Raw genomic sequence first — 20,151 nt, 5'->3', positions numbered from 1 at the left:
GAAAACAAATCTTCACGTACAAAAAAGATAACTCATAACTCCATGGATTAACACTAACCATCAACACTAAGTTGACCACCCATACCCGGTAAAGCTCTACTTTAATTTACAAAATGTGCCATTTTTTTTAAAAAAAAAATTGAATATTCTATTAAAAAAAATCTAAACCAAAGAAAGACAACAAATTTTTTGAGCCTAAGTGGTCGCTTACTCTGCTTGTGCCATGGGTCGGGCCGGGCCTGGTTACATGGATTAACATTGACAAGTTCTTATCCAATCATTGAACTTAACATCTTAATTAATTTTTACACTTCATAAAACCATTTAAACCAATAGATCTATCAAGAAAATTTTGAAGCATCCCTTCCAAAAAAATCGAAGTCCAAAGACATGTATAATCTTATTTATAAATATTTAAATTTCAATCCAAAAAATATTTATAATATTTAAATTACAATCCAAATTAAAGCTAAGTAACCAAGAATTGTTAACGGAAACATTCCTATAAAGTAATTAATTAACTCAAAACCAATAAAATGGTAGAGATTCGAAAGGGTTCTTGGTTAGGTTATTATTTTTGGACTTGAGACTGCGGGAAGCTCACGGAACCGAACCCCCTTTGTCTGAAATCTGACGTGGCAGTATAACGGCTACTTTGAAGACACACACAAATAAAAAAGTTAAAAAAATAAAATTATAAAAACTCAGCAGAGAGACGTTGAGATTTGCATGTGAGTGTGACCACCCTCTTTGCAAAATTCAAAAACATATTAATAAGACAGAACAAAAAAAACAACAGAAACAATTGTAATAACCATAGATCTCGATGGACCACAACAATAACTACTAGTTTGATCTCTCTCCTTCCTTATACATTTTCTGGGTTTCTAAAAAAGTTTCGATCTTTGTTAGCAAAAAATGGAGAGTAGCTGTATTGGGTCTGAAGGATCTAAACGATACGGTGAGAGCAAACGAATCGTTGCTGACTCAGTGACCGAGTCAACAACTGATTCGAGCCTTAGCAGCTCTAGCTGCGGTGCTGGATCGAGCTCCGGGAGATCTGTATCTTCGCAGTCTTCTCCTCCGACGAAATCGCAGCTCCTTGGATGGCCGTTAGGGCAAGGCTCGTGGAGGAAGAGTTCAGGGAAGAAGATGACGAAGAAAACTCCGACCAAAGTCGACACCTTTGGGTTCAAGAGAATCGGAACCGAGACTTCTGGTTCGTTAGATTTAAAATCAATCTCTCTGTTTCACTCTGTTTCACTCTGTTTCACTCTGTTTCACTCTGTTTCATAAAACGACAGAGTTTTGACATTTTTTGAATTTTGTAGAAGTTGAGTTGTTGAAAGAGAGGATGGCGAAGCTTCTGCTTGGTGAAGACATGTCAGGATCTGGTGAAGGAGTTTGTCCTGCTTTAGCCATCTCAAACGCTATTACCAATCTCTACGGTACTTAACTTTGAAGCTTTGAAGTTTTATATGATTATTATTAACATGATTCTGACTTTTTTAACTTTCAATACAAAGCTGCGATTCTGGGGCAACAATGGAGGCTAGAGCCATTACCTAGTGAGAAGAAAACAATGTGGAGAAGAGAAGTCGAAGTTCTTCTCTCTGTTAGTGATCACATTGTTGAATTGGTGCCTTCCTTTCAAAACATCCCCAATGGAAGCAAGATTGAGGTATGTTCTGTAAGAATAAGTCCATGTCTGTTGGGTTAAGGTTGTGGATAGTTGTAACTGAGCAAGTGTGTTCTGTTTCTTCATTTGGTGGGTTTAAGGTGATGAACTGCAGACCAAGATCAGATCTATCTACTTGTCTCCCCGCTCTAAGGAAGCTAGACAATATGCTTATTGTAAGAAACCTCATCTCTTTCTCCTTGTGCATCTAATAGTATGTGCAATGGTGCGGTCTAACAGGGCCTGAATCTAAAATAAAAATAAGAATTTTAACAAAATAAATATATATATATATATGTATTATGGTCTAAACTTTAAATTTTTAGATATACTGCTAAATTTAGAGCTTATAATTTTTTAAAAAGTGTTTTAACATATATAGAATTATTAACTTTTAAAACTATTTCATTGCATCTTTAGATATACAGTTAATATTATTTTGAACATGGCCTAATAATAATTTGAAACTTCAGCTTAAAAGAGTTTTCTTCTTTGATGTCTTTAGGAGATATTAGATAGCTTTGATGGAACAGAGTTCTGGTACGTTGATCAAGGAGTTGTAGCTTCTGAATCCGCAAGGTCCAACTCTTTCCGTGAAGATGGAGACAAATGGTGGCTCCCTCTGCCACGTGTACCATCAGATGGACTCTCCGAGCAAACCAGGAAGAAGCTAGACCACACTCGAGATTTCACTAACCAAATCTTAAAAGCTTGTATGTCAATCAACAGCATTGCTTTAGCTGACATGGAAGTTCCACAAGCATACCTTGAAGCTCTTCCAAAGGTATTAATAATAATCAACTTTTAAAATCTCATAGGCAAGTTTCTAAAGTTGTGTCTGAAATGAATCACATTGTTTTGTCTGCAGAACGGGAGATCATGTCTTGGTGATTTTCTTTATAGAAACATCACATCAGATAACTTCTCAGCGGATTACTTGCTTGAGTCAATAGATCTTTCATCTGAGCATGCGGTTGTGGAGATGGCGAATCGAGTAGAAGCATCAATGTATATCTGGAGGAGAAGAGCTCATTCAAGGCATTTGATTTCACTGTATCGATCCACGGGTGCAAAACCCACTTGGGGGATGATAGTGAGGGAGATGATGATGAATCAAAACGATGGTGACAAGAGGCAGATATTTGCAGTTAGAGCTGAAAGCTTATTGATCAGCCTCAAGCAACGTTTCCCTGGACTTAGACAAACAGCTTTGGACACAAGCAAGATCCAGTTCAACAAGGTTTGTTTTTCATATCATATAGTAAAAACTCGATAAATTAATATTAGTAAATTAATAAATACGATAAATTATTAAATCTCATTCGTTTTGTGTTGAGATAGTGTAAAATATGACACAATTAGATTAAGTAATAAGATAATATTTTTTTGAAAAACCTATGCAAATATATGGTTCCAATATAACATAAATTAATATTTAACGTATACAAAGTTGATATAAATATAAATAATATTTGAGAGCTATACTTCAAAACATAACAATAGTAAGTTTTAAACCTTGAACTTTTTTGCAGGATGTAGGAAAGTCTATACTTGAGAGCTACTCAAGGGTACTAGAGAGTTTAGCTTATAGTATTGGTGTACGCATAGAGGAAGTGTTGTACATGGATGACATCAGCAAAGAAGATCATGATGATTCTTGTTCAGACAAGTTGAGGTTGTTGTCTAAAGAAGATGCATCAAGTAGGTCAGCAGGTTCATTAAGGAAGAGACTTTCGGTTCCATCTTTGTTCTCTGTGTCATTCTCAGGCACATCAACTCCTTACAGAACTCCATCATTCTCTGCATCGACTCCAACTTACTCACCAATGCCATTGATAAGCCCCATCAGTGGAGGAGGAGGAGAAAGAGCTCCGTTTCTCTCTAGGAGGAACATTAGAGAACGTTGTGGATTTGGTCCAAAGAAAGCGTTGGCTAACTATCTCCGGGGTTGAATCTGAAGAATCTGAGTTTTTATTTTATTATGTTATGTTATTGAATTTAACATATTTTATTATTTTGTTTCTATATAAAAAGCAATTCGCTTGTATGTTATCTCCGGGGGTTGAATCTGAAGAATCTGAGTTTTTATTTTATTATGTTATGTTATTGAATTTAACATATTTTATTATTTTGTTTCTATATAAAAAGCAATTCGCATGTATGTCTGTATGACGATATATTTGATCTACATGCACTTTATGTTGTTGTCATGTTTATTCTGTAGTTGTTGCTTCTCAGCCACTGGATCAAGTCTAGTGTGGCATATACTTTCGGATATATATAAGTGAAACAAAATACAAAAACAGAGGAGCTTCATACTTGTCTCATTAACTTAGCTCTCTCACCCCTACGATATTAAGTTAGTCCGACTCTAATATTCCTTTTAGGATGACACACCCTTGTAGGATGTTGAAATTGAAAAGGAAACAATGGTCTAGCGAGAACATCAGAAACTTCAAGAAGGAACTTGTTGAGTATCTTCAGTTGCTCTTCTCGCTAAAGACGCAACTATATCTATGATATCTTTGCCCAAACATTATTAATTATGCCCAAACATTACCACTCAAACTTTGATGAGAATATGTGTATATGTATGGACAATATCACACATTGGATAGGAGGGAGAACAAAACAATGATTATCAGACCTTTTCAAGAAATATATTGATCATGTGCTTGTTTATACTGGTAATATGTATATGCTTATTCATTACCATATAAACATAAAGTACTATTACAATTAATTATTCATAAAGCATCACATCACATAGACAATATTACAACCATTTATTATATATATATATCAGAAAGAGGCTTGTCTTAGTCCTGTGGTTTCCGTAAACAAAACAAAGCAACACGTCAAGAACAAGCCACTCTTCTTTTTACAATATATATATACTACACTCTTTAATTTTGTAGTTATATATAGTTTTTTTGTAACAGAGTTGTATATAGTTTCTATATGCTTTTTACTTGTTATTACATTTCATATTAAGATAGACCATGATGTCTCTTAATCCCCTGCAAAATGGTAACAAAGATTGGATCATAGATATATCAGTACGTATAAACATCGGGTTATTTATTAACTTAACATTTTACCCCCAAAAAACATCGGGTTATTTGACAAGCTGATATTTGTATCCACTATATTTGGATTTTCTTTTTTTATTATTAGGTAAAGAAATTACGAAAAGCATAAGATCTTACATTCTTACGTAATGCTTTTGGCGCATCTATTTCATTTAGTATATAGTATATGGGTACCTTAGCAGTTGCTCGAAATCAGGATTGCATGACATGCAGTGCATGTTAGTAATAAAGCGACCCTGCATGCACCAAGATAAATTATTTTTCATAAATAAAACTGATAAATTGTGCAAGAGAATGTAAAACGAACCTTGTCAGTAATTATTATATAATCGATTACCAAAAAAAAATTATTATCTAAATCTTTAGATATGGATAGAATGAAACGATACCTTCCCACCAGTTTCCTCTTGATGCGCTTTTGGAATCGCCTTCATCTCCATCTTTCTTGTACTGCATAATTAGTTAAATAAAAAGGAGAAAAGCAAAATCTTGAAATTAATACGTATAGAGAGTACACATGTAAAGCGTATAAGTTTTGTCATTCACGCAGGTGAGGTAAATGTTAATACGACTTACAGTATCTTTGGTGGTAGTCGTTGTAGAGGAATAGTTCTCTTGGCCTCCATAGTAAATGGATGAGCTCAAGTTGCATGGTGGTTCTGTTTCCTCATTATGGTAACTCTTTTTATCCTTTTTGTTGCTTCTTTCTCCTCGTTCACCTACATGTTAATACCGCAACCGTATTAAAGTTTTCGGTATGAGGGAAAAAGCTAAGCTTAGGCTGTCAATAGAATTAGTCAAATATGTAATAGACTCTTGTCTCATTAAGGTTTTTCCAAAAACAAGATGATTCTATATATCACAAATACTTAAAATAATATTTTAACTGTGTATAAGTTGAATATTTTTACTATTTGAATCGCTTACAGTAACCAACTATTATTGTAATAGAGAACACAACCTTGATTTGAAATTTAAAAAGCTAAAAAGGAACCTAACCTAGCTAGTTGTAATTATATTTTACCAAAAAAAAAATCATGAAATGATAAATTACTTGGAGATTGATACTTCGCATGTCCACCTTGACTTGCAAAGTCCATTTGCCTCCCCCACATCCCCTTCTAGTCCACAGCAAAAGAAATTTAATTAGAGAGTAGATCAGCATGATTTTGTATATTAATCTAGAGCCCGTAAAAATATGTAACATGCATAAAGTTCAGAATGATTCATGTATGCCTGAAATGAATAAGTACCTCAGAGGGTCGTGGGAAGATGGAACTGAACAATCCAGTGGTTGATGAAGAAGGCGAAGAAGAGACTCTTGGACCAAATATATGATCAAAGGACGAAGAAGATGAAGAGGAGGAAGATGGAGCAGCAACAATCTTCTTCTTGTCCATGCTAAAGTTGTGTAGATGGATATGTATGTATGCAAAATTTAAAGGGTTTGTTTTCGGAATATGGATTACGAAAGGGGCCTAGGAATGCCAAAAAGAAAAAGGATTAAATTTTGTGAGAGAGGCGAAGAAAGGAGAGAACATGTGATGAAACATAAGAGAAGACACGTGAAGATTTCACAGTTGTTTTATGCGACTCTTATTAACAGTCGTGTCTTCATATTTATAGTTGAAAACTTTGACTACATCTGTGATCTGTCTTTTATATAAGTTGAAATTTATAGTTTACTAAATTTTAAATCGAGAATAAAAAGACACGTAGTAGATCGGAAATCTCGTAATATTAAAGTATGTGATTCGAAACAGGATCCGTTTTAAAACTTTGGGAGCTAAAGATAACTTTATTTTAAAAATTAACAAATTTGTTTTACAATTTTAAAAATATGTGTATATTAGCTTTTGTAAAATTTATAGTTGAATGTCAATATTTTATTTAGTTATGACTTGGTTAGAAAGTGGTTTGTATTCAATATCAATGTGTGTGATGCATTTTCTATGAGGTTATACCTCAAGAATAACTCTCTATGCCGATAGTGTCATACTGTTGAACCCACACTATGTGTGGTTGTCGAGGTACGTTTTGACTTCGAACTTAGCCTAACTGCTTGTGGAATTCATTGCTTGTTTGATGGGCCTTTTCGATCTAGTCAGGCATCAAAGAGGGAATATAATTATCTCTCTGTTAAGTTGGACTAGTTTTGTGTCTAGTTATGATTTTTTTCTAAAATAGTGAGAATACTCTCCAAAAGGTTACGCGGGACGTACGCTGCCAAAAGTGGTAATCGTATCAATTGAAGTAGAATCCTCGAAATCATTCCCGTGAGGGACATATTGCGTGCCCACACTAAAGTCAATGAATATTTTCGAGGCAGATAATATGCAATTTGTTTTCCAAAGTATTTGCAAATGACTTTTCGTCCTAGAACATTGTAGAGAATAACCTTTTGCTCGTTGTGAAGTTTGTTATGTTTAGTTCGGTATAGTTCCATCAGAACAGAATATTGCATATATGAGATTATACTTTTTGTGTTCAAAAATGAGATTATACTTTTAAAAATCATAATTTAAATGTTATGTATGTGTTGTCTATTCTGTTTTTGTCACGTTCGTTATATTTAGGCAGTACGTGTTTTCTCACGTTCGTAGACACCATGCATGTCTCATGTTTCAATATAATTCTTAAGTCGTATCAGCTGAAAATCATTGTTAAGAGACTGACATATATAAGTAGGATCATTGATGTAAAACAAAATAAAATTTTGACGTGTTTAGTTTATAAACAACAAAACACTGAAGAAACAACGACAAAAATGATGTTTATATGGAGGTTTAAAAAGAGGGGGGGGGGGAGGTCGACATTGTATATCAATCTAATGTTACTGATCAATGCTATAGTCTGATGAGCGCAAAATAAAATAAAACTGTATATATGATGGGGAATATAAGTATATAAAGGACCAGATCAAGGTCAAGTTAGATTCGCTAAAGTGATGTAAGATTCATCAATAACAAAGGGCTGACTCTATTGTTGTCTTCGCAATTTGCAACTTGTGATACATATCAATAATACAAAACAAAAGGAACTTGGAATCAACACAACACAAAAAGGATACCAAATATTGTATTCGATATATATATATATATATATAGCTATCATATACATAGATAGACACAAGAGCATTTTTTAAAATACCACATCTAGAGTTTTATTTTATAAGATTACCATGCAAATTTTAGCAAAAAAAAAAGATTACCATGCAAAAACAAAAAATTCAAAATACCATAAGGTTTAGGAAGAATTTTTATCAGTTCAAGAGAATCTTCAAAAGAAACTATATAACTTCAAATATAAAGCTTTTTGCTCTCCAAAAAGAAACTTCAAATTTGGAGTTTTAAATAGTGAAACTTCGTACTTTTGAAGTTTTTTCTTTTTATTTGCATTTTGGTCCTTATAATTAATTAAACATCAGATTTATGATTATTAATTATTTTTAATTTATTTTTTTAATCCTTAAAACTTTTGTATATCATAAATATTTTAATTTTGTTTTTACAAATACAAATTTTACACATAAAATTAAATGAATTTTTTTAAATAAGATTTATAGTATTTTAAAACTAGAATTAGACAACAAGAATATTACAAAAGAAACTTAATAAAAATATTTTAAGAAAATACATGAAGATATAATTATTACACAAATTTATATATTGCAAGAATTTTAATAGTCTAGTAAATTTGCTCTGGAACCTCCAAAATCTCTAAAATATTGTCCAAACAAATTTTGTGTAACCGAAGATGAAGCATTACATAAATAATTTTATGGAATAATGTGGTATTTTGCTTGTAGTTTAATATTTAATTATCTATTTTTATTTATAATTTTATAGTTTAGTGTAAGATTTTATTAATTAATATTACTTTAGTATTTTTTTATATGTGCTTATTATTTATAAAAGTTTTATGGATTTATATTAATTAAGACAAATATAAAAACCATAGTGTAAACTACAAATGATTTTGAAGTTAAATTTGAAGTTTTTCTTTTGGAGAAGAACACCTTGAAACTTCAAATATAGAGTTTTGAAAACTCTAAAATAGATAGTTTTTTTGAAAATGCTCTAAAGTTTATAATATACTCCCTCTGTTTCATAATATACGTAGTTTTGGCTAAAAGCACGAAGATTAAGAAAATTATTATGTTTTTAAAAAGTATTTTATAATAAATATGTTAGATATAATTTAACCAATAAAAAATAAGTCTATTTAATTTGATTGGTTACACTGTATTCAATAAATGTAAAAATTACGTAGAAATACGAAAACTACTTACATTTTGAAACAAAAAAATTTTCCTAAAACTATTTACAATATGAAACGGAGGGAGTAGCATTTTAAACACGATACTAGATTCTGACTCGCCCTTGAAAAGGCAGGTATATATTTTTTTTTAATTTTTTTGAGAAATTTAATTTTTATATTTGTGTTATTTTTTGTAATTATATTAGGAGAATTTCATGGTACCACTTTTCATATTTACTACCATTAAAGAGACATTTTCAAAAATACATTCTTCATTAAGTGGCAAAAGACTCTTATATCCTTGTTTTCTATATATATGATAAATCATTATTAAAAAATATATGTTTTCGAATTATAATTTTTCAAATTCAAACTTTTTTATAATTTTTTTTTTGAATTTTTTTCAAAATTTCTTTTTGAAAATCGAAAATTACGTTTGAAACTATTTTTTAAAAAAATATATATTTTTTTAAGTATTTATTTATATATTTGTTAGAATCCTAAATTTCACATTCCAAAAATCACACCCCTCATAAGTGTCTTTTACCTTTCATTAAAAGTGAAGGTAAAAATGGTTAGTGTAAACATGAAAAGTGGTACTATGAAAATGGTATTTGTGAGAATTTCTAATATTAGTTTAATTTAATATAATTTTTGGTAATTATATTAAATATGACAAGTTACATAATTATACACTTATGCCATATGAATTTCAGAAATTATTTTTAAACTTTATTCCTAAAGTGTGCAATATATTATATTTTTTTATTAGTTACTTAACATAATTAGTCAATAATATTCATATCTAAAAAACTCAACTCGGAATCAACCCTAAAATCAAAGTCTCGTACTCTATAGATCTAGCCTATATACTCGAACGGTTCTTAAAATATTATATCCGAAAACCAATATTAAATCTAATATGTACCAAAACCAAACAAATTTTTTGAAAAGTGTTGGAAAAACATAATTTGTAATATATTATTTATCGAGTATTAATTTATAGAGGTTCTACTGTAACTAGGTACCAAAAAGAAGATGACAAAAACCTCTAAGTATAGACAGGAGAAAAAAAAAATGGTGGTTACGTCCACAATACGATGTTTATATTTAGTTCATGCAGTGGTGCGATTGTTATGCTGAAGTAAACATGGCCCAGCCCGATTATTATGCGTGGTTCCACAATTTCCTAGACTATATATGCGAAGTGATTTTATCACATGTACTTTCTACAATCAATTTCACAAAACAAATATGACATGGCTACTGAAATTGATGACATGTTTTATAACTTAATATGACATGGACAATTGAATTTAATGTTAATTTATATTTTTGGTAAACTTTTTAAAATATGGTAATAACTCATATATTACATTTAATGTCAATTTATATTTTTGGAAAATTTTTTCGAATATGAGAATAACTCATAAATCATCATTAAAATATATATATTCAAATGTGGCATTATAAATTTCAAAATATAATTTAATTATATGTTTTTTAATTAAACAATTTTATTGTTAAAATTTTCAAAAATGTATACAATTTTTTTTAGAAAACTATAAAAATTTAATTGTAAAATCATTATTTTCTTATATGTCTACAAATTTTGTAAATATTGTTTAATTTTAATTTTTGGTAATTATGCAACTTTTACAAATTTATTTAATATATTTAATTTCAAATATATACATGCATAGTCTTAAATATAATTTTTATGTTTAATTAAATCAAATTTATATTAAAATATTGATACGAAAAAGAAAATTTACAATATAAACAAAATTTTATTTTAAAATATAATTTATATTTATTTGTTAATAAATATTTTAACTGCACATGGTGCAGGAAGACACCTAGTATATAATTACTAGATTAAGAAATGTGTCTTGCGCGGAATGAATGTTGTATATAGATACTATTTTATGTATTATTATTTATTTGTGTTTTTATACTTATATTAAAATAGTAAGAGGTCAGTGACTATTATATATAAAACTAAATTGGTGTGGACATATAAATCAAAATAATCATCGTTGTTTAAAATTATTTTATGGTAAGTAAATCAAAATAATAATTTTTATCTTTTATATTGTTTAAAATTAAAATTAAATTGATATCAACATCAATGTATTGTATATTTTATTAATATGACTATTTATTAAATAAAAAGTTTCTATTCACATGGTTTTATGATCATTTGTATTTTTATAACAAAAAACTGAAACATTGATAACAAAATTTTTAATATGAAACTTTTAATATTTTTTACTAATTTATAATCATTTTTACAAATTCAATAAAATATTAAATTCTTAGTATTTGTTCAATAAAAATTTTGAAATTTAAATATTTATACATTTTATATAATATATAATTTAATTTAAACGATATTAATATAAATAAACATATATATATATATATCTTGTTATAATTTTATGAATATTTCTATCTTGTTATAAATAAAAATTAAACCATTGATCACAAATTTTCAAAGTGAGATTTTTTTAAAGTTTATTAATTTATATTCGTTTTTAAAAATTCAAAATATAATATATATAGAAAAATCAAATTTTATTATTTGGTTAATTTATTGTCTAATTTATTTAAATCATAATAATATAACAAAATATAGAGGATGTATAAATTATTATCAAATCTTTATTATTTAAAATCATTAATTATCATATATATTTTGATTAGATTAGGTAATTCCATATGTTCGATTTAAGGAAATAATGAAGAATATATTTATGTTAATAATTAATTATATGTTTAGGTTAATGAAAAGTACACTATATGTTTAGATGGACCAACTTATTTTTTTAAATATTTTGAAACTGATTCTCGTGATGACGTGTGTCATGGTTCAAATGTTGTAATGTTTCTCTTTTAATATATAGGGATTATATATATATTTAATCTAATATTTATTAAATAAGACATCTTACTCATATAATTTTATGAACGTTTGTATCTTTTTATATATAGAAATTAAATCATTGATCACAAATTTTCAAAGTAAGATTTTTTAAAAGTTTACTAATTTATATTTGTTTTTAAAAATTCAAAATATAACATATATAGGAAAAATCAAAATTTTTATTATTTGGTTAATTTGATTGTCTAATTTATTTTAATAATATTAATATAAAACAAAAATGATCGAGGATGTATAAATTATTATCAAATATTTATTATTTGAAATCATTAATTATCATATATATTTTGATTAATTACGTTTGTTCTATTTAAAGAAATTATAAATAATATTTTTATATTAATAATTAATTATATGATTAGTTTAATGAAAATCATATTATATGTTTAGATGGACCAATTTATTTTTCTAAGGATTTTGAAATTGATTCTCATGATGACACGTGTCATAGTTTAAATGTTATAATGATTCTTTTTTTAATATTATATGTTTCTTTTTTAGTATTGCTAACTACATCCTGAATACAAATACTGCAACTGTATAACAAGATGACTTGTTCATAAAAAGGAGACCATAACTATATATTGACATGGAGAATGCTAAAGAAAGAAGCATAGCCACATTTCTCGTATATAAGAAATCAAAAAGGCATAGCTGAACATATATTCTCTCTGCTCCTATAGTTCGAAAGTTGGGACCAAACTGCCAATACGAATCAGTGATCTTGGTTGTTTTATTAAAAAAAAAAAATCTTGGTTGACATTACATTCATTTTCTTACACGTTACTCAACTATTGGATGCTATTCTTTTGATCAATTCTGGATAATTACTTTAAATTACAGTAATCCAATCTTAGCTCCTCCATGCATCTGGTGAATGGGCTGTTATCGATAAGGAAACTAGTGACGGGCCCTTATCAGTAAGGAGATTACTAACGGGCTGTTATCAGTGAGGAAATTAGTAATGACGCTTAAGAGCACCCACATCGGAGAGGAGAGAAAGTTTGGTACTGTAAATCTTGATATAAATAGAGGAGCAAGCTTTCGTAGAACACTCACGCAGCAATGTGGTGAACACAAAGCGAACTATTCTTTCGCCTTTTACTAAAGAATACCGTGTGTTCTCCATTCTTAAGTGGGATACGCTTATTTTTGGAGGGTTTCTGCCTTTGTGTGGAACCCAACATAACTCCTAGTTACAACTCTTGTCTTGTCTCACAGCAAGTTAACATTTTTGAACGTTTTTGGCAAATGGTTTTCAATTTCGTTTTATTAGTTCAGATCAATGGATCTAACTAATAGCCTCTGAGCAGAGGAAATTTTCATGTTCATCAGTTGTGGATCATTTGCATCATACTTTCATTTCATCAATCAATCAAATTCCATTGAGATACTACGAACAAAGATCAAACAACTCATATCATATACTTTATCCCTTCTGGTAAAAAAAAAACATCATATCCTTTGCAAAAAGTTCAACAAAAAGCACTGTGTTTGTTGATGACATGGACTATTAACTAGGACTGTAACATGTTAAAAAGAACTCACTGGATATAACCAAAAATACATATAAATTTTCTACTATAGTTTCGTATATTATCCTCCATCCTCTGCTTTTACAGTTTTGACTTTTCACCAAAAATAGACCTAAGAATTCTACAACATAAAAACCTGCCTAGAGCTTTGAGGAAAGATCCATGAAGTAAAGCTTGAGCGTCTCGTATGTCATGAAGCAAATCCCAACACCAGGAACCACTTTGTAGTACTCCGGAAGAATCCCTCTGTACAAACCTCTCACTCCTTCTGTCTTGATAATACGCTTCAATGTCCCGAACAAACCCGTCTTGTACACAACCGCTCTCCCACCAATGCCTTCTAGCTGCTTCCTTCTCCTCACCAGATCCAATGGAAACGTAGCTGCGGTTTTGGTTCAGAAACACAACACGTTATATCACATATGCATTGATTCTATGAAGTTTCTACTACTGCTTATGAATGCAACATGAGGCAGTCTCATTAGGATAAACACACAAAATCTGTAGTAAACTGAACAATCTGTAACAGAAGTGAGATCAGTTGTGTTTGATCAAGCAACTGTGAGACTAAACGAGAAGCATGCCCAAAGAAGTAAACTCCTCACACTAAAAAACACTAGAATGCTTGACGAGTTCTAGAGAAGGTCATAGTTGATCATATCAATATGCTAGTGACAGAAGCATTCATACGAGAAGCAGACAATAGTTTTTCATTATGTGGCCACGGTAGAAGTTAACCATGTCCACCTATTATGCATCAACAACATAGAAACCATAGAATACTGAGTTGAGACAATTGATGTGATGAAACTGATGCTACTGTTAATATAATTAGCATTTAAGAGAAAGGCATAGATAGATAAGTTACAATCAAGTCCCCATGGCGACCAAGAGAGATAAAAAAGGTCAAAGAATAGCAGAAACAACTCACCTGTTGAAGATGCTATGCCTGAAAGACTTCCACAAGCTAGACTGACCACTACAGGAGAATCATGAGGCCTTAAAGGGAAAAACAAAAATATTAGGAGACATCATAGTTTAAAAAAAGCAGAACTGAAACTTCGAGATGGAGTTATTACCTGTTTGACATCCAATAAGATCTCAAAGATTCATACGCAGAAAAGCTAATGGCAATACTAGGCCCAACACCCTGTATCAAACCAAAACGAAATCTAAGGAAGGATATAACGTTTATGATCATTTGTTCATCATTGTTTTGTTGTGGGAAAATACCACAAGCGTTGTTCCAAGTCCCTTGTAGAGCCCCAAGATACCTTCATCGGTGCTGATAGTGCGCAGCGTATGCCAGATACCGGTATAGTAGATTACTTTTGTCTGCCATCCATTCAAAGAGTCAATACACAGCTAATGCATGCAACAATGCTTCAGCGATGAAGAAACTGCAAACCTGAGCAGCAAGACGAGTTCTAACGAGATCAAGAGGATAAGTAGCAGAAGCAGCAGTGATACCAGCCAAACCACCGGCTACAAAATGCACAAACACGTTTGAGCTTATACTCTCCCTGTGGTTTTCCATCCCAGTTACCATATACAGGAACTGAAAAAGAAAAAAACTATCAGCACCGAATAAAACTTGTAGATAGATAGATAGATACAAATTCTACAGACCTTCTTGTAGTGTTCATAAGTGTAGAAATTGACGGAAGAATAAGGAAGGCGATGAGCGATGGTAACAAGGTTCCCTTTCCAGAAAGCCTTGAGCCCTTCTTCGTTCAATATCCGTGAAGCCTCGTGTAATATGCTCGGCTTTTTTAAAGCTGCTGCATTTGTGTGCATTCCTTGTACCTAAAAACACACAACAACAACAACACGGTGTCTTAATCAAGAAGCTGTCCACACACAAACAGTGCAGCTAATTAAGATAAAAATTGAAAGGTTTGATTTTTCTTCTTTTTTTTTTATCGTTCCCCTCTCCGAACCTGGAAGAGGATGGTGAGGCGAGAGAGAGGGGCGGTGCAAGTTTTGCTAAAAGCTCCGGCGATTCCTCCGGCTAAGAGCTGAGAAGCCGATTCGATGTGAGATCTCTGATCTTGCGTTAGACGATGAGAGGAGGCTTTGTTGCCGACGACGCTTTGACCTGAGCTTACACTGACCCTAGCTTCCGTCCGCATCACCATTTTCGCCGCCGGAGAGATTATACAATACCCACTTGAAAAAGATTCAAACTTTGATGAAGAAGAATCGGTCTAGAGATGTTTGAAATGGTGTTTGCTTTGGTCTGTAATCTCTTCTTTTTGTATGCCTCTTTTCTCCAATTTCTTTTTCTTTCTATTCGGTTACTTCTCTCAGCTTGTACGCTTGTTTCCAACGCCACACCCACCCTCACGGCAACATTAAAACGACTGCGTTTTTTGATGCAACGAGCGGTTTGCCGCCACGTGATCGTTACCTCTTTCTTCAATTGTTTTTTTACTTTTTACCTTTTGTCGGAATATGGTTGCTCTGTAATGATTTACAGTTGCTTTTCCACATCCACTCGATCTGAAAGCCGGTTAGGTGGTACGAATTTGAAAACGTTGTAAGAAGAAGATATTTATCGTCACCTCTCCTACTAGACCAGCACGTGTTTCTTGTTTATAGAAAACATCTTTCTTGGTTATGAGTTTTCCTTTCCCTCTAAACGTAGAATTAGGATCAGAGCCGGTCATGGACCAAATATAAAACATTCGCTTTAAATCTCCAAAAATTTTGAATTTTTTTTATATATATATAGACCCCAAAATTTGTAGAATTTTTTTTTTAAAAACCTCTAAATTATTAAAATATTTACTAAATCATTTAAGGCCTTCAAAATTTCAGGACCTGTTCTGATTAGAATCAGTGGTGTTCTTAAAGAGTACAGATCATGAAGTTGAAAAAATAAATAAAAAGGTTTACGCATTCATTTCTTAATTAATCGCAAGAGATCACCCACTAAATGTAACGAACCAGTCACCAACACCTAACACACACCAACAAAAATACACAATAAAAATCTCAATTAGACCAAGGAGAAAAATGCATAATTCCTAACACGTTTTCCTTTTTGTTTACCTGAAAACGAACTTGTTGACTCCGGCGAGCACTGTCCCTGAGCCAGTCAACGGCCAAAGGAAGTGAAGAAAATACCAAACTCCTCTCTTCTTCTTTGGAATCACTTCTTGACTTAGTTTTTGCTTCACCACGTGCTAAATTATCCCAAAGCCTCTTAAGACCGAACTGCCACGTTATGGAGTCATCAACACGTTGCTCAATCTTTGACCGAGATCCCACTTGGTTGTATACAGACATGTTTGGCACGAAAACTGCTTTCTTGAATTCAACTCCTACATATCATTTGAATTAAACAACATCATTTTTTTTTAAGGAAAATCAAACAACATCTTATTAAGAGGTTTCTTGTGAAAGCCTAATCTCATAACATAAAACAAACCTTGATCAGTGCATTTAGTCCTTAATCTTGGAAGAAGCAAACATGGATCACGAACAGACATACAATTGAACAAGAGTATCTGCATATATTGTAATGCCAACATTATTAGATCAAACCAGAAATTTTTGAGATTGAAGACAAACTCTACCTGCTCTGATCTTTTCTTGTTTCTTTCTTTGACCTGTTGTGAAAACCAAGTAGCGCAAGCTTCCATGCTTTCAGGACTATGAGCTCCATCAAGGTAAAACACAATCTCTTCAGGTAGTTCTGAATCAGGCACAATCATAGCTCGTCCCATCAAATAAGCATTTGACAATCCAGAGATGAATCTTTCAGGTAAACCGTTCTGTATTCAAAAAGTAATAGTTAGTCACTCTTACTCAAGAATGTTTTATTCATTGTTTCAACGTACTGTATCATCATTCTTGTCCTCAATACCAATCTTCTGAAGAAATGTAGAGCACAACGCAACCGCAAGACTAGCGTTTAGAAATTGATGTTCTCCTTGTAGCCCTAGTCTTTGACTAGAGTCCAATGGTTCCACCACTTGAAGCTTCACCTGAAACAAGTACTAATTAATAACCTTACATAGGCCTGCGGGTTCGATTCAACATAAGTCTTACCGAATTAATCTGAAATAAAGTTTGGTTTGGTATTCAATTTTAGGAAATCCTACGAAAGTTTTTAATTTCGGTTATTTTGGATTAATTTTGTTAAAATTTTGGATAAATTCCGTTAATTTGGTTACTTAGGTTCGGGTTTTGGTATAGTTTGGATAGTTTTTTACTTAAGAAAAAAGCCAAAGTAACCGATTGCCGAACCAAACAGAACCGAAAACCAAAGTTTTCAGAAAACGTACCAAATTGAATCGAAATTCTCACCAAACTAACTGAAATTTCGGTTCGGTTCAAAATACCAGGCCTAACCTTACATATCTAATGATTTGGTTGTTTTGTATAGCCCCTTATACCTCTAATTTTGAAGCTTTCTCATTAAGTACACGCATTGCTTCATCAGGTTGAGGCACCGTAAAAGCAGGAACTCCACTCTGCAACAGAGACAGATCATTAAGAATGAAACTGAAACTCGAATACAGAACTTCTTGTCAGCACCTTGAAGATACCAGCTTTCTCTGCAGCGATTTCAGCAAGTGTGTGTCCTAAATAAAAATAACTGATCAGAAGAGAGAGAAAAAAAGCATTGTATCCAGAGCAATGGCGAGAAAAAAAGACTAACCAAGAATCTCCATATGATCATAACCAAGAGAAGTAATACCACAGACAACAGGCTTCTGAATCTATGATTAACATAATGCTTTGTTAGAGATGAAAAACATAATGAATAGAATCTTAATAATGCTTTGTCCTACCACGTTAGTCGCATCGTATCTCCCACCTAAGCCAACTTCTAGTATAACAACATCCACCTGCGTGTAAACATCAATAAACATTATATGACTTAAACTACATGAGTTAGAAAAAGAGATTTTGTCAGAAGAACCTGTTCTGTTGAGAAAATCTTGAAAGCTAACAAAGCAAGGAAGCAGAAGTAAGTAGGCATTGGGATCTCATTGCTGCTTTTCTCCTGCGCTTTAGTTTGCCATGGTATTAACCAGTGTTCTTAAAATTGGTATAGCCGCGCTTAGACATCAGGTCTAAACGAAACGATTTTTTTAAACAAATTAGTCTAAGCGTTCAAAATATCGGTCTAGGCGTCTGCCTAAACATTAGTCCTCTATAAGGCACCTAACCACCGTCTAGTTATTTCTTGAACACTGGTATTAACGAAATAAAAGAAACAGACAGAACCCTTAAAGCCTTTATGAATGTTCTGTTTCTAAAAAGCACCACCTTGAGTTTATGGAAGCAACACCAGAAGTAGTCCACAAACTTCTCCTGGCTTATCTCAATGCTGAAGCAAAAGCAAATTGTGTGTGTTTTGAACATTTTCTTTAGATGAAAGCATGATGATGTTTATGTATGCTTTCAGAAACTCACCCGTTCAGACGGAACCTCTCTCGTACATCGATTAAGTGAGGAGATGTGAATAAACCAGTTCGAAGACCGTAACCACGAAGAATAGATTCTGAAAATGTGCATGTTGATCCCTTCAAACAAATACACACTAAACTTTTAACGTTCATTGTATATAATCTCAAGGAACTGATGAGCCTTTACCTTTCCTTTAGTTCCAGCCACATGAATGATTTTCAACTGTGAGACTGCTTCTTCAAGCTCAAGAGCCTAAGAGATTCATGAAACCATTACAAAGAAGTTCATAACACACTAAAAGTGAAGGTGATTTTTGGAACCTTGAGATAATGGAAGAGGAGATGAAACCGGTGAGATTGGTTTTTATTAACAAAGAGGCTTCGTTTTGTGATTAGAGACGACAATGCATCCAATGCGTTCTGGTAACGAGCTGATGATTCATCTTCATCTTCTTCTTTTTCAGGAAAGTAAAACAGAACACAGATGAATATATAAAGAAAGAAAAACTAACGTTCAAGCAAAATCTTATTACAGAACATATCGAAACAGATGACTTACCACTTGCCATAGAACGAATCCAAAAGCGATTTGTGATCTTATTGGGGTTGGTAATGAGAGGTCTCAACTTTCAATTCAATCTAAGCGATAAAGGTGTTGGCTTTTTTATCTCTACATATACATATATACCGAACAAAACCGTTATCCATTCCTTAATGGATTCATTTCCACTAAAATATGAACCAAATGTGGACCCCAGTTACACAATAGTTTGCAATTAGGCTTGGTCCATTCGGTCTTTGGTTCGCTTTTGGTTTCAGTTTTTCGGTTCTAGAAATTAGAAACCATTTGGGTATTCACAAAATTCAGTTAGGTTATTTTGGTTTGGTTCGGATAGTAATGTTAAATAATGGCTAACTAGGTTAAGACCCGCGCCTTGCGCGGGATCAACATTATATATATAAATTATTTTATGTATTAAATATTTTTACATATTATGAAATAATTAATATATATTAAATAATTAAAGTTCAGTAACTATTAAATATATAATTAAATTGGTGTGAACATATAAATTAATTTTATTAATCCGAAAAATATTTTTTTATATTTGATAGGATATGTAATTAAATTTAAATGATATTATCATAGATAATATATTTTAGTTTATTTTTAATATTAATTTCTATTAAATGATGATTTCTACTCATATAGTTTCTT

General features: G+C 31.7%; 4 protein-coding genes across 7 annotated transcripts; 1 reads left to right on the top strand and 3 right to left on the bottom strand.

Moving 5' to 3' along the window:
* The first annotated feature begins 752 nt into the window (after positions 1–752).
* LOC106308276 (rop guanine nucleotide exchange factor 6) lies at positions 753–3,662 on the top strand. The gene is made up of 7 exons (XM_013745426.1): positions 753–1,219; positions 1,332–1,448; positions 1,527–1,681; positions 1,780–1,854; positions 2,184–2,462; positions 2,547–2,918; positions 3,211–3,662. The coding sequence occupies exons 1-7, from the start codon at positions 919–921 to the stop codon at positions 3,628–3,630; spliced, it is 1,719 nt and encodes a 572-aa protein (XP_013600880.1). The 5' UTR covers positions 753–918; the 3' UTR covers positions 3,631–3,662.
* A 763-nt stretch (positions 3,663–4,425) lies between these two features.
* LOC106310608 lies at positions 4,426–6,381 on the bottom strand. 3 transcript variants are annotated; one of them, XM_013747834.1, is made up of 6 exons: positions 6,024–6,381; positions 5,825–5,888; positions 5,347–5,489; positions 5,160–5,220; positions 4,945–5,015; positions 4,426–4,698 (listed from the first exon to the last, which is right to left on the bottom strand). In XM_013747834.1, exons 1-5 carry the CDS (start codon positions 6,168–6,170, stop codon positions 4,990–4,992), a joined length of 441 nt encoding a protein of 146 aa, XP_013603288.1. In that variant the 5' UTR covers positions 6,171–6,381; the 3' UTR covers positions 4,426–4,698; positions 4,945–4,989. The 3 variants fall into 3 exon arrangements, with proteins under 3 accessions (XP_013603288.1, XP_013603287.1, XP_013603289.1); XM_013747833.1 differs by having other exon boundaries at positions 5,825–5,891; positions 6,024–6,379; XM_013747835.1 differs by having other exon boundaries at positions 4,945–5,006; positions 5,825–5,891; positions 6,024–6,378.
* A 7,036-nt stretch (positions 6,382–13,417) lies between these two features.
* On the bottom strand, positions 13,418–15,702 carry LOC106312289 (mitochondrial substrate carrier family protein B; the record flags this gene model as incomplete). The annotated part of the gene is given in 7 exon segments (XM_013749753.1): positions 13,418–13,891; positions 14,441–14,508; positions 14,589–14,659; positions 14,743–14,844; positions 14,918–15,067; positions 15,139–15,315; positions 15,450–15,702. Coding segments are annotated over 7 exon segments (1,008 nt in total). The 3' UTR covers positions 13,418–13,649.
* A 602-nt stretch (positions 15,703–16,304) lies between these two features.
* LOC106312288 (folylpolyglutamate synthase) lies at positions 16,305–19,601 on the bottom strand. Of its 2 annotated transcripts, none has more exons than XM_013749751.1 (15): positions 19,492–19,601; positions 19,254–19,387; positions 19,120–19,185; positions 18,940–19,049; positions 18,793–18,853; positions 18,443–18,526; positions 18,312–18,368; positions 18,179–18,239; positions 18,055–18,101; positions 17,913–17,990; positions 17,355–17,501; positions 17,091–17,288; positions 16,943–17,021; positions 16,564–16,835; positions 16,305–16,471 (listed from the first exon to the last, which is right to left on the bottom strand). In XM_013749751.1, exons 1-15 carry the CDS (start codon positions 19,499–19,501, stop codon positions 16,412–16,414), a joined length of 1,464 nt encoding a protein of 487 aa, XP_013605205.1. In that variant the 5' UTR covers positions 19,502–19,601; the 3' UTR covers positions 16,305–16,411. The 2 variants fall into 2 exon arrangements, with proteins under 2 accessions (XP_013605205.1, XP_013605206.1); XM_013749752.1 differs by having other exon boundaries at positions 19,254–19,384; positions 19,492–19,599.
* Positions 19,602–20,151: the final 550 nt, after the last annotated feature.

This window comes from Brassica oleracea, chromosome C8, assembly GCF_000695525.1.
Source record: "Brassica oleracea var. oleracea cultivar TO1000 chromosome C8, BOL, whole genome shotgun sequence".
Taxonomy (NCBI): Eukaryota; Viridiplantae; Streptophyta; class Magnoliopsida; order Brassicales; family Brassicaceae; genus Brassica; species Brassica oleracea.
Note: the sequence above shows the minus strand (reverse complement) of the source record. Positions and strands in the feature narration are given on the sequence as shown.